Raw genomic sequence first — 14,415 nt, 5'->3', positions numbered from 1 at the left:
GTCACAACTGTGCTTCTTTATTTAAAGCATTAGATAACAAGATCTAGTGGCAGGTCCAATAACTGCCATAATTTCAAAGTGATGATGAGTCTGATGTTTAGAGACATTTGCAATAGATGTTGTAATGGGATAGGAGGACATCTGCCATTTTGATTTGCAACAAAGCCATGGGTATTGCAAATTCCACTGTGGTTTGTTGTCTACCCCACAGTTGAGGAAAGGCTGAATTTCAGTTAGAAGTGAGAGAAAATAAAATCTTTTCCGATCCCAGTTCCGGGTGCAGGGAAATGGTTGCTGGTGTGGGGAGTGGGCCTGGGGTTCCAGGAAATCTGTGTTCAGGAAGAGAATAACTTCTTTGCAGAGGGGAGCTAGGCTGCGTGTGTGGTTGACCGAGAGGGTAGAGGGGGAGTCCTGCCGGAGTTTCTTCTGGCCTGGAGGGGCCCGAGGGTCCAGCCTGACCCCCACCCCAAGGTATTGGGAATGGGGGAGGTGGCTGCAGGCCCCCCCCCCAAACCCTGTCCCACCCTAGGGCCCAGGCCACGGCACTGGCTCCCCTCCCAGAGCTGCTTCCTTCCCCTAGCGGCATTCGCTATCATCGCCAGGTCCATTAGCCATTAGCCGATGCGGTGACCTTGACCCGGCCTGGCCCCTGCAAATGAGGGGGCACGCTGGGGGCGCAGGGCCTGACCCGCAGCGGCCTGCTGTGACCAGTCATGCGGCGGCCCTCTTAGATACTGCTCCGCCTACGCGGCCCCTGGGCATAAAAAGCCGGACCAGAGAGACGGCGCAGCCGCCGGACCCCGGACCCAGCGCGCCCGCACCATGGCCGGACCCAGCCTCGCCTGCTGCCTGCTCGGCCTCCTGGCTCTGACCTCCGCCTGCTACATCCAGAACTGTCCCCTGGGCGGCAAGCGGGCCGTGCTGGACCTCGACGTACGCAAGGTGAGCGCCCAGCCCTAGACCCGCGGCGCTTGAGGCTGGGCAACCCGCAGCCACAGGGTCGCCCCTGCCGCTCCCTTTCCCGCGCTGACCCCGCGCCGGCCCCGCCTGGCCTGGGAACCAAGGGAGCCGAGTAGCTTTTGAGTCCCCTCCTTCGACCGCTTCTGGGGCCCAAAGAGCGCCAGGGAGACCCCGAACCTCCGGCGCTCCTCTGCCCTGTCCTCCCCCACCCGGCTCAGCCCCCCGCCCCGCAGGGTCTCCCTCCTGCGCCCGGTCCCCTCCCCGCCCGCGGCTCACCCCCGCCCTCCCGCCAGTGTCTCCCCTGCGGCCCCGGGGGCAAAGGCCGCTGCTTCGGGCCCAGCATCTGCTGCGGGGACGAGCTGGGCTGCTTCATGGGCACGGCCGAGGCGCTGCGCTGCCAGGAGGAGAACTACCTGCCGTCGCCCTGCCAGTCGGGCCAGAAGCCGTGCGGGAGCGGGGGCCGCTGCGCCGCCGCCGGCATCTGCTGCAGCCCGGGTGAGTCAGGCTGGGGCCGGGGCGGGACCGGGACACCGGGACCAGGAGGGGCGGGCCGTTGCGGGCCCTGACCCGGCGTCTCTCCATGCAGATGGCTGCCGCGGCGACCCCGCCTGCGACCCCGAGGCCGCCTTCTCCCAGCTCTGAGACCCGCCGGCCCCCGACACCGTCGGAGTGCAGCCCTCGCTCCCTCCGTAGCCACCCCCAGGAATTATGACTATTAAATAAAGCAGATTTTTTCCCCTCCAACCCGACTCGCGTCTAAGTGTCAGAACTGGGAAGGGAGGGCGTTGGGGGAGTCGAAGATCGCCGGCTCTCGGCGCTTCATAGGGAATTAAAGCCGCCGCCCCGAGGGGAGAAGGGTGCAGTTCTGCGGTGCCATCCTGTAGGGGTGGATGGAGGAAGGAGGGGGACGACACGGCTGGCTCCCAGGGAGATGGAAACAGCCCCCAGCTTCCCACTCCAGACAGAGCTGGGGCTCTACAGCAGGCTGCACATGAGCGGAGCTTTCTAAGGTCCAAAGCGACAGAGTGGGGCCTACAGAGATAAGAGTCTGACGGGGGACCAGAGGAAGGGCAGGAGGTTGGTCGCAGAGAGTGAAAGACTTCCTGACATCTGGAAGCAGGCTTGGGCCACACATGAGGGCTGGCCTGGGGGAGGGGAGCTTGGCTGGGGCAGCTGAAGGGCCTTCATGTTTCCAAGGAGCTGGACTCTCAGGCCGCAGGAGGCCACCTGTATTCTCAGAAGGGGTGGCCAAGCTGGGGAGGCTGGGCGGGAGGGCCAGCACCACCCACCCCTGTGGCTTGTTGTCCCACCAATGAGGCCCTGGGTTCCCAGTGTTGCATGGAAGCCAGGAGCCCTGCTCCTGACTGTGCAGTAAAGAAACGTGACAGCACTGGGGACCCTGCAGAACAGGGGTTCCTGAGAGCCCATAGCCACAGAAATGACCACAAAATGCAGAGGACACTAACAGAGAGACTCCTGCAACCTACACTTCTCATCCGTTCCTGGATCAAAGACCATTTTGGAGCATCTATAAAAGCCTAACCCCTCTCCCCCAGAATGTGCCGCTGTTCACTCACTCGTGCTGTGGGACAAAAGCGATTTCAGAAGGTGCATGCCCAGACACCCACACACCCACTCCAAATAAAACAGGAGCGCATCACTATCTGTTAGTAATTTTTAATTGTTATTTCTGTGGCTTTCTCACACACTGAAGCAATGAGGATTCACTCAGAGGTCTCCCACCCACCACAGCAGTGTGTCGTCTCACAGAGTGGAGAGAGAAGAAGTATACTAAAGAAGACTGTAAGGTTTTCTTTGTATAAATTACAAAACCAGGCAAAACTAAGCTATGGTGCTAGAGGTCTTGGGTGTGGTGGTGACAGGAAGGGGTGTAAGGGGGCTTCTGGGGTGCTGGTCATATTCTGTTTCTTGGCCTGGGAGCTGGTAAAACAAGTGTGTTCAGTTTATTAAAATTCATTCAGATTGCACACCTGTGATTTGTTCACTTTTGTAGGTATATTATACTAGAATAAAAGTTTTTTAATGAAAAAATTATCATTATTACCAAGATGTATGAAGAGAATAGAGATGAAGCTTTTGAAAGCCCCAGTGGTTGCTGACAAGGCTGTGAGAGCAGGTCCCTCCTCTTACCCCATATCTGGAACAAGAAATGACTGAAAGCTGAGTCCTGTTCAAATCAACTATGGGGAAGTATGTGATTCTCATAAATTGGTGTTTGAGAACCATGTCAAAGTTCTTTGGTCCCTCAGAAACCACACAGATGAAGAGGGAAGCAACCAGAAGGAACCACACTACTCAACTAGAGAGACACAAGGTTAGGGATTTGTGCTTTTCCAAGCTTGGGCGTCCACCTGCCACATCAGCAGGAAGCCTGGGATCTCCCTCTGGGACCTCACTCTCTGAGTGCCCTGCATACCCTTCAAACCCCAGAGGATTCCATAGAGCAGAGCCATGTCAGCCCAGGTCTCCCCACCTGGAGAGAGAGTTCAGGGTCCCCTCACCCCTGCAGTGTTTTCTTTTCTGGTCTCAATAACACAGGGGCATATTGACACCTCTTTTTCAGGGGATGATGCAGAGGTGGCACCAACCTGGGCCTGGTGAGGAAGAGGAGCTGGGAGAGCTGCCACGTGTGCTAAGTGAAGTGGTTCAATGGCCAGACGGTGCAGAAGCCATTCTTCACTCTTCCTCCTGGCTCAGACCCATGGCCTTTGTCCTCCTTGGAATGACTCCTTCAAACCACCAAAGTGCTTGGGGCTTGTGCAGGGTGGTGGTTCCCAACCCCCGCTTTGTATAACTAGTACTTTGTGAACCCATTTAACTACCTGGGAATGAAATTCCTAGATAACATGCCCACCCACACACAATTCCAAAAACATACAATTAGTCCTAGCAGTAATATAAAGTAGAGAAAAGGAAAGTAATTTAGTACAAAATAACACTATTTTAATATGTAGCTAAACAGGTCAGGCTACACTGGGTGACATACACACAATAAGGTCATCTCATGATTATATCTGCTTATATCAAATACAGTAAAAAGAGATTGGAAGCCAATCTCTACAGGACATTCAGGAAAATAAGACGGTCAAAGCACCATGAGGATCAATAGTCTTTTTTGTACCTTAAGAAAAGATGGACTCAGATAACAATGAATAACAAAGAATGTATTCATGGGACACCTGGGGAAATTTGAACAGTATATATTTGATGATAATATATATTGTTGAGTTTTGGCTTGGGGCTTGCATGTGTGTGGTAACAGTCTGTGGTCATATCTTTAACAAAAGTCCCTCTCATTTGAGATGCACACTGGAACGTTTACAGATGACATGGGATGACTGCTGGGATGACTTGGGGGTGGGAGGAGGGGGTGAAGGTAGAGATGAAAGAAGGATCATGTGTTGATAATTGTGGGAGTGAAGGAGGGGGTAGGTACCCAAGGGGTCTTTGTTTAGTGGCCCTACTTTTTTGTATATTTGAAATTTCTCTTAATAAAACTAAAAAAACAAAAAGATTGTGGTAGAGGTAAATATCCTGATATGAAGAGATGCCCCAAATTTACTTTGTTAAAAAAGATGTGAATTAGTATCTGTACATTATGAAATAATACTAATTTGTAAAATAAAAATTCATATGTGTGCATACCAGACTACTGTGGGCAACCTCAGAGATGAGCTCTTCACAGCTGTGAGAAGCTTTAGGACAGAGCATTCCAGTCTGAAAACTATAATCATTGACTGCATCACTGAGCATTTATTGCTGTGATTTATTTTTACGTCACTCTGTACTATCCAGCTCCTCCAGTACAACATTGAAGGACAGCAATTTCAGTTTTCTGTAGGGTCTATGTGGACAATAAGTTTGCCCTGCTTCCATACCTACTAAATTTCGTGTAGTTTAGTTTTTAAATCTGGAATGGTTTGCAATTATACCAGAAGTTTTTCCCAGCATCATAAGAGGTGATTGTCCACGGGGCAGAGGTCAGAAATATTCTTTCCCTTTCCCGATATTTTCTTCCGTGTAGAGGGGTTTCCCTGAGATAACACTCCTCCCAGGGAGTAGCTGACTTGAGGGACAGGGTAAGAGGAAAGGAGTAGGTATAATGCCACCCCTTCCTCTCTGATTCCTCTTGGGATGAGGCTGCCATTCCAGGAAGCACGTGCTGTCACAGCGCAAATGCAGGAGCTCAGCGGAAAGCCCTGTGAAGGTCCAGCTCCTTGTGTCTGGGGCAGTAAACAGCTCTAGCTTGTTACTCAGCTTTGTGAAGCCTCCTCGCCAGCAGGTCCAAGTTGCATTGTCTAATATCAGTTCTATCAATAATAAAGGTAGTCTTCTGGCCTCCAAATGTCACATTCTTTTGTTTCATTTTTTAATTGTTTCAGAATTCAGGGGTTATAGTTAGTTAAAGTTAGGCTGCCATTATAAAAACACCCAAACCGTAAGGAGACCTTAGGGAGGTAGAGAAGGTCACTGTTTAATTCCCCCTGTCCTATCAGTCCTCAGTGAGCATTCCCAGCTCTGTTCCACTTTGTCACTTAGGGACCCAGGTTTCTTCTGTCATATAGTTCTGTCATCCCCTAGGCCTCATCTTTGTCTGCATATTTGAGACCAGGACATTGTGGATTCCACTGGGTGGGAAGGGAAAGAGTGTGGAGGAGGCTCACACTGTCGTTAAGACCCCAAGTTCACTATTCCTTTCACTCACATTTTATTGACAAGCACATGGTCATATGGACACACAGTGCAAATGAAGCTGGAAAATGTAGCTACAATTCTATTACTACACAGTTCCAATCAAACTCCCAGAAGGATTTTTTTGGTTCAAATTGCAAAGGAACTAAAATAGCTAAATCAGTTTTGAAGAAGAAAGTTGAAAGAGTCTCACTACCTAATTTCCAGACTTACTGTAAAGCTACCACACTCAGGACAGGGTGGGAGTGGAGAAAAGACAGGCCTATTGATCAATGCAACAGATCAGGGAGGCCAGAAATAGACTTACATGTGTATGGTCAAATGATTTTGAGAATGTTACAAAGACAATTGAATAGAGAAAGAATAGTCATTTCAACAAATAGAGCTGGAGGGAATTCCCTGGCGGTCCAGTGGTTAGGACTCCACACTTTCACTGCCAAGGGCCTGGGTTCAATCCCTAGTCGGGGAACTAAGATCCCGCAAGCCCCATGGCCAAAAAAAAAAAAAAGAAAGAAAGAAAAGAAAAAAAATTAAAACAGAGCTGGAACAAATGAATAACCAGATGTAAAAAATGAACTTCAATTCACAACTTGCACCCTATACAAAAATTAACTCAAAATGGATCACAGTTCAAATTCTAATCTGTTTAAAACTTATAAAGTTTTGGTGATTACAATAGAGCCACTATAAACATTCACAAACAGCATTTTGTGTGAATATAGATATTCATTTCACTTGGATCACTACCTGTTAATGGGACTGGTGGGTTAAATGGTAATTGTAAGTTTAACTTTACGAGAAACTATAGAACAGTTTTCCAGAGTGGATGAATGATTTTGTATCCACATCCACAATATATGAGGGTTACGATTGCTCCATATCCCTGTCAGCACATGATATTGTCAGCGCCCCCCTTTTTTTTAAGACACTGAAATGGATATCTCACTGTGGTTTTAATTTGCATTTCCCTAATGACTAATGATGTTGAACATCTTTACATGTGTTTATTTGCCATCTATGTATCTTATGTGGTAAAGTATCTGCTTAAATTGTTTAGCCATTTTAAAAGTTGAGTCATTTTCTTATTATTGAGTTTTGAGAAGGCAGTCATTATATAGTCTGGGTATAAGTCCTTTATAAGTTGTGTGATTTGTGAATCTTTTCTCCCAGTCTGTGGCTTGTCTTTTCATTCTCTTAACAGTGTACTTTAAAGAGCAGAAGCTCTCTCCTGCTCTCATGACCACGTCCACACTCCTACAGTCCAGCCTCCCTCTGCCTCTTTCTCTCTCGTAAGAACACTGAGATTACATGGAGGGACCACCCGGATACTCCAGAGCCATTTTCCATCTCAAGATCCTTAACTTCATTCCATGTGTAAAGCATCTTTTCCCACGTAATAGAATTTCATGGGTCACAAGGATTAGACTCAAGGTACCTTTGGGGTAGTACTCTAACAAAGTATGGTAAGAACTTCAGAATGTTCTGTTTTCATATAAAGAAAGCTTTTAAAACTGTCCTGTTCCTGTCCTGTGTACCTGATCGTGGTAAAGTGTTGTCTCCACAATTGTACCTCCTCACGCTCCCCAGTCTTGTGGGACGGTCCCATTGCTTCTCACACCCCCTTAGACATTGATTTGCATGGTTAGCTCTCCTTCCCCCAGTCTGGTTGGAGGATGGTGACATTGGAATGAAAATGGGGCTGGGGTCAGTGCACTTGTTCCTTGTACAGGAGCACTTCCTCTGGAGGTACAGCAAGCTCAGGTCAGATCTGGACTAAGAGGCAGACTTTCCAGGTTCGAAGCCACTCCTGGGACTGAAGCTAACACATGTTCATTGTGTCTTCCAAGGATTCAGTTATTTCATGTATGAAAGACAAAACTTCAAAATTTCTACAAGGTAATACAACTACATGTTCATGGATAATGTATGAATATTTCTGACAGACAAATTAGTGACATGTCCAATAATCCAGTCATCAGTATTCTTAAAGCAGATGTCTATTCTTTGATTGAAGGCTTTTTAAAATATATTTAGTGGGCAAAATTGTTCCAGTTGTACACAACCAAATCGTCATTCTGCTGTAAAAACATTATATATTGTCTTAAATATGACGTATCATGAACCAAAATTAATTAATTAATTAATTAAAATGAGCAGAAGTTTTTAATTTTGGTGAATTCCAAATGTATCAAATTTCTTCTTTTATGGATCTTGCTTTTGGTGTCAGAGCTAGGAAATTTTTGTATAACTTGAGGTCCTAAAGAATTTCCCCTATATTTTCTTCAAGAAGTTTTATAATTTTAGGGACTTCCCTGGTGGTCCAGTGATTAAGACTCTGTTCTCCCAATGCAGGGGGCCTGGGTTCGATCCCTGGTTGGGAACTAAGATCCCATGTACCACAGTTAAGCCTACATGCCTCAACTACTGAGCCCGGCATGCTCTAGAGTGTGCGTGCCGCAACTAGAGAAGCCGGTGCGCCACAACGAAGACCCAGCACAGCCTAAATAAATAAATAATAATAAATAAATTTTTTAAAAAATAAGTTTTATAATTTTAGATTTTACATTTAAGTCTATGATCCATTTTTTTAATTGACGTATAGTTGATTTACAATGTTGTGTTAGTTTTTGGTGTACAACAAAGTGATTCAGTTATACATATATACGAATATATATATTCTTTTTTTCTTTTTCTTTTCTATACATTCTTTTTCAGATTCTTTTTCACTATAGTTCATTACAAGATATTGAATATAGTTCCCTGTGCAACAGTAGGTCCTTGTTGTTTACCTATTTTATATATAGTACTGTGTATACTTTAATCCCAAACTCCTCTAATTTATCCCCCCGCCTTCCCCTTTGGTAAACATAAGATTGCTTTCTATGTCTGTGAGTCTGCTTCTGTTTTGTAAATAAGTTCATTTGTATCATTTTTTTAGATTCCACGTATGTGGTATCAAATGATATTTGTGTTTGTCTGACTTACTTCACTTAGAATGATAATCTCTAGGTCCATCCATATTGCTGCAAATGGCATTATTTCATTCTTTCTTATGGCTGAGTAATATTCCATTGTATATGTATATACCACATCTTTTTCATTCATCTGTTGATGGACGCTTAGGTTGCTTACATGTCTTGGTGATTGTGAATAGTGCTGCTATGAACATTGGGGTGCACGTATATTTTTTCGAATTAGAGGTTTTGTCTTTTCTGGATACATGTCCAGGAGTGGGGTTACTGGATCGTATGGCAACTCTATTTTTAGTTTTTTTTTTTTTTTTTTGGGCTGCGGTGGGTCTTCATTGTTGCACGCGGGCTTTCTTTAGTTGCGGCGAGTGGGGGCTACTCTTCATTGCGGTGCACGGGCTTCTCATTGCAATGGCTTCTCTTGTTTTTGTTTTTTTTTTTAAAGAGAATTTTTTTTTAATTTATTTTATTTTTGGCTGTGTTGAGTCTTCGTTGCTGCGCGCAGGCTTTAGTTGCGGCAAGTGGGGGATACTCTTCATTGTGGTGCACGGGCTTCTCACTGTGGTGGCTTCTCTTGTTGCAGAGCACAGGCTCTAGGCGCACGGGCTTCAGTAGTTGTGGCACGTGGGCTCAGTAGTTGTGGCGCACGGGCTTAGTTGCTCCGCGGCATGTGGGATCTTCCCAGACTAGGGCTGGAACCCGTGTCCCCTGCATTGGCAGGCAGATTCTTAACCCCTGCGCCACTTGGAAGTCCCGTGATGGCTTCTCTTGTTGTGGAGCATGGGCTCTAGGCACACGGGGTTCAGTAGTTGTGGCACTCGGGCTTCAGCAGTTGTGGCTTGCAGGGTCTAGAGCACAAGCTCAGTAGTTGTGGCTCACGGGCTTAGTTGCTCCACAGCATGTGGGATCTTCCCGGACCAGGACTGGAACCCATTTCTCCTGCATTTGTAGACGGATTCTTAACCACTGCGCCACCCAGGAAGCCCTATTTTTAGTTTTTTAAGGAATCTCCATACTGTTCTCCATAGTGGCTGCACCAATTTATATTCCCACCAACAGTGTAGGAGGGTTCCCTTTTCTCCACACCCTCTCCAGCATTTATTATTTGTAGGCCTTTTGATGATGGCCATTCTGACTGGTGTGAGGTGATACCTCATTGTAGTTTTGATTTTCATGTCTGTAATAATTAGCGACGTTGAGCATATGATCCTTTTTTAAAAACCAAGCTGCTTCTTCCCACCGCCCTCTGTCTGGATGGGTTACTAAATTCCTATTAGGTCTGGTCCTGCCCCAGGTCTTCCTAGACCTGGGGACTGGTCCTGAGTGTGCCACACTAGGGTAGAGGCGGGAGGCCATGGCAGGGAGAGAAGCCAGTGTGGGCCCTGCCCCGACCAGACTCAATCATGCTGGACACTGAGCTGGGTCAGGATGATGGCAGAGCAGAGCTCTAAGACCAGAAGAGAGCTTGGGGCTGACTGAGACTGAGTCATCAGGCTCCGCCCAAGGCAGGGTGTTGGGGTCAGGGCTCAGAGTGACTTCTCTCTGCCTGTGCTCCCTCCTGGCCTCCCTCCTGGCCTCCAAGTGTGGGAGGATTCCAGAGGAGATGCAGCCCCTGTGGTCCCAAGACCTGGAGCAAGAAATCCCAAGGAGAGGATGCAGAGAAGAGAGGGGGTAGAGAGAGAAGGATGGGAGGTAACAGAGGGGAAAGTTGGGGCAGAAGAGGCAAGGAAGGGATGAAGAAGGATAAGGAGAGAAGCAAGAGGAACGAGAGGGCCAAGGAGCTGGGGGTCGGGGGGTGGACAGGGGAAAAGAGATCAGTGAGGGGAAAGGGGATAAAGGGGCAGATGGGATAGAGGGGACAAAGTGGGACAGAGGCACATAGAAGAGGATCTGCCAAATGCTAGCAGACTTCTACCCTGAAGCTGCATAGTCAAGGCTGGAAGGTCCTAATGTGAGTGTATGTGTGTGGAGTGTGTGTGTGTGTGTGTGTGTGTGTGTGTGTGTGTGTACATGTGCCTGTCTATGGTCCAGTCAGCTGGGTCTGTGTTTCTCTGGGTGTGTCTGTGCTTCCCAATGTGTGTCTCAGGGTCTGTATCTCTGACTGTGGTCAAAGATCACCAGGCATGTCCCAAACAATTTTTTTCTTGTCTGTTTGTCTGGCTGTGTGTGTGTAGTTGGTGTGGCTGTTTTGGGGGGGAGGGGTGATGTACCTAGGGTTTCCGTGGGCTCTGTCTCTCATGCTGGCTGAGTGGCCCAAATGGGGATGCTTAGTTTCCTTCTGGACCGACAGTACCTGGCCCCCCTCTCTGCTGGGTCTGGGGTGATGTTGTCCCCTCCACGCGGGCACATAAAGCACAACCTTGAATGAGATAGGCTGGGAATTCCTGAAGCTGTTTGTGCCTCAGCCTCCTGGGATGTAAACGGGGACAAGAACTGCGGTCACCCTTGGTGCATCCCCTTGCCTCTCTCTCTCACTCTTCTCTCCATGACTCTCAATGTTTCTCTCTCTCTCTCTCCATCGTTCTGCTGTCCCTCTGTCTCTTGCTATCTTGTCCACCCATGTCTTTCCCCCTCTCTGCCTTTATTTCCATCCTTCTGCCAGATCCCCAACCCAGCCTCTCCACGGCTACTCCCGGACAGTGGCCCTTCCCCTCCCCGCCCCCCAGGTCTCCCTGTCAGTAGTTCTATCTAGAATCGTGCTGGCCCAAGATCGCTTCCCGACAGGATCTGTCCCTTTTCTGGGGTGGGTCTGCCCACGACTTAGGGTCCGGGAACTGGTCCCCCACCCTCCTGTCCTCTCCCCTCTCCACCCCCAGAGACGGAGACGCACGCTAGCCAATGCCTTTAAGACCGTTTATTTTTCGTGCTGCGAGGGCGGGGGGTGGGGTGGGGGCGCCTCAGTAGACGCCGGGCTGGGCGGGCTCAGCGGGCTCCGGCGCCCCCGCCAGCTGTACCAGCCGCAGCAGCAAGGCCCCGCTCGGCCCGTCCAGCAGGGTCGCGTTGCTCAGGTCGCTGGCCCGGGCGCGTCGAGGGAAGCTGGCGCCCTCCCGGCACTCGGGCTCTGTCACGCAGCTCTCTGCGGGGAGCATGGGCTGAGCGCGCGGCGCGGGGGCGCAACAAAGTGTCCAGGCCCCGCCCCCGCCAGACCCAGGTTGGCCCGGCCCCTGCCCCCACCCGGCCCCAGCGCCCCGCCCGCCCCCCGCCGACTCGGCCGCTCACCGTCGTTGCAGCAGATGCCGACGGCGGCGCAGCGGCCCCCGCTCCCGCACGGCTTCTGGCCGGACTGGCAGGGCGACGGCAGGTAGTTCTCCTCCTGGCAGCGCAGCGCCTCGGCCGTGCCCATGAAGCAGCCCAGCTCGTCCCCGCAGCAGATGCTGGGCCCGAAGCAGCGGCCTTTGCCCCCGGGGCCGCAGGGGAGACACTGGCGGGAGGGCGGGGGTGAGCCGCGGGCGGGGGTGAGCCGCGGGCGGGGAGGGGCCCGGGCCCGGGAGGGAGACCCTGCGGGGCGGGGGGCTGAGCCGGTGGGGGAGGACAGGGCAGAGGAGCGCCGGAGGTTCGGGGTCTCCCTGGCGCTCTTTGGGCCCCAGAAGCGGTCGAAGGAGAGGACTCAAAAGCTACTCGGCTGCCTTGGCTTTCAGGTGACTGAGGAACAGCTCTCAGTGACAGCCCTCAGCATCCTCTCCCTTCGGTGAGGGAGGGGTCCCTCATGGGCTGCATGGGAGAGACCTTCCTTCTCAGCTTTGGGGCCTCCTGGTGTGCACCCCTCTCTCAGCTGCCCACTACCCTCCCTTTAATGCTGACCTTCCTCCTCTGCCCGCGTTGCTCCAGCTCCATCTCTAGCACGCACCCCCTCTCCACACCCACCCCACTCCGTGCAGGGAGGGCCCCTGCCCCGCTCCAGAATACACTCAGGCCCTTCTTCCCATGTCCTGTTCCCTCTCTGGTCTTACCCTGCCCCTCAAGCCAGTGGGTCTCACTGGGGCCCTGACCTCTGCTCACTCACCAATGGACTGACCCTGTGGGTGGCAGGGATATGAGCCCTAGAGGAGGGCATGAGGCACCTAGGTGACTCCAGCTTCCAAAGCTGCCAAGCAGAGGGAAGGGTTGTTTGTGGGGGCTGCCCACCTACCCACCCTAGTTTGTTCAGCAGCTCAAAACTGGCCACCTGTAGCCTTGGCAGAATTGAGCATGGTGATTGGATTTCCTTTAGCTCTGCTGAAGGTGGAATAAGAGGGAATCACTGGACATGCAGCATGAAAGAATTGGGCTAGGTACCCAGCAGAACTTCCTTATAGGATACTTGGGTGGCACCTCCCACTCAGGCAAGCTCAGGGCAATGGCCAGCTTCTGGGGGCTGGGGGGCTGGGGCCCGTGGCTAGGAGAGGCCAGAAGTTGAACAGGGAAGGCCTCAAGTGCTGGAGAAGACAGAGCCTCCGAAGCTCCAGCTAGTCCTGGAGGAGAGGCTGCCATGGGCACAGAGGAGGTCTTGCCATCCAGTTCTCCCTGATCCAGCACCAAGTCCAGTTACTGGGGAAACCTCTCTTTCCTGCATCCCTTCTCTGGATGGGGACAGTGTTCAGGAAGTCCTGTAGCCTGTCCTAGCCCGCCCGACAGCCTGGTCCCCTCTGTCTGGCCATGCCAAGCCTCCCTTCTTCTGTTGGGCACTCCGCCTAAAGCCTGCCTCTCCCACGACTTCCCTTCCTACCCCCTGCACTGTGGTGCCATCCCTGGGCCTCTGCCCCGGCCCAGCAGCCCTGAGATGGGCCTCGGTCATACCTGTCTCAGCTCCAGGTCGGACATGGCCCTCTTGCCGCCCCTTGGGCAGTTCTGGAAGTAGCAAGCGGAGGTGAAGGCCAGCAGGCCGAGGAAGCAGGCAGGCAGTGTGGCGTCGGGCATCCTGGCACAGGTGGGCACAGTCTGCAGCGCTGCTCTGTGGACTGTGCTGTGCTGCCTTCGCTGGCCGCCTATTTATGTCTGCAGGTGTTCCCTCTGAGGTGACGTGGCCAGTACCCCCCTCCCCAGTGGCTCCCCAGGAGCCCATGGCCACCAGGTCCCAGTCGTCAGCAGTGATTCAGGCATCTGGGGACGCACGTGGACCTGTGCAGGGGATGGTGGGGGAGGGGTGCCAGCCTCTGGGCTGTCATTGGCGGCGGTGTGGCTGCGGTGTGACAGGAGCTGCTGTGACTGTAACTGTGACTCTCTGGACTCAGGGAGAGAGACAGACGTGGGGGGGGGCGGTCACCTGCAGTCTGTCTCCAAGCTTTCTGGTGCCCAGAAGAGGCTGGGGGTCAACAGGCCCTGTCCCCCGACACAGACCCCAGAGAAGGGGGCAGGGGGGACCCGAGGGGCTGCTGTGTAAGGAGCAGGTCAAGCCCCAGCCCAGGAGTGATGAGCAGGGGGCAGTCGGTATGCAGGACCCCATCAGGAGCACTAGTCCTGTGAGAGGACAAGTGACCAAGAACGGCACACACTCGAGGTGGTGCAGACAGAGGCCTTTGTACCGGCTGCACTAGGACAGAAAGTGCTGCCTGCAACCCCGTGTAATGGAGGCAAGAGACCAACATAGAATCAGGGGGCCATTCCCACTTGGTGGGTGGGGCAGGTTCCTGGGGGGAGCTGGGGATGCTCCCCCCCACACACACACCCACACCAGGGTCCAAAGACTCAGGGACTGGGGACATTGGGGACAGCTTCTTGGCATGTCCCCATCACTCCCCTTCCAGGCAGGAGCATGGGGTAAGGGGAGCATCTATGGGGGAATGGGGAAATCCAG

At 51.6% G+C, this 14,415-nt stretch overlaps 2 protein-coding genes across 2 annotated transcripts; one reads left to right on the top strand and one right to left on the bottom strand.

The window, feature by feature from the left end:
* The first annotated feature begins 656 nt into the window (after positions 1–656).
* On the top strand, positions 657–1,689 carry OXT (oxytocin/neurophysin I prepropeptide). Its single transcript, XM_057529531.1, has 3 exons — positions 657–942; positions 1,254–1,455; positions 1,547–1,689. Exons 1-3 carry the CDS (start codon positions 823–825, stop codon positions 1,600–1,602), a joined length of 378 nt encoding a protein of 125 aa, XP_057385514.1. The 5' UTR covers positions 657–822; the 3' UTR covers positions 1,603–1,689.
* A 9,810-nt stretch (positions 1,690–11,499) lies between these two features.
* Positions 11,500–13,538, bottom strand: AVP (arginine vasopressin). Its single transcript, XM_057529544.1, has 3 exons — positions 13,419–13,538; positions 11,862–12,063; positions 11,500–11,718 (listed from the first exon to the last, which is right to left on the bottom strand). The coding sequence occupies exons 1-3, from the start codon at positions 13,536–13,538 to the stop codon at positions 11,540–11,542; spliced, it is 501 nt and encodes a 166-aa protein (XP_057385527.1). The 3' UTR covers positions 11,500–11,539.
* Between the last annotated feature and the right edge of the window lie 877 nt (positions 13,539–14,415).

This window comes from Balaenoptera acutorostrata, chromosome 15 (assembly GCF_949987535.1).
Source record: "Balaenoptera acutorostrata chromosome 15, mBalAcu1.1, whole genome shotgun sequence".
Taxonomy (NCBI): domain Eukaryota; kingdom Metazoa; phylum Chordata; class Mammalia; order Artiodactyla; family Balaenopteridae; genus Balaenoptera; species Balaenoptera acutorostrata.
The sequence above is the reverse complement of the archived record's forward strand: the minus strand, read 5'-3'. Positions and strand labels throughout refer to the sequence as shown.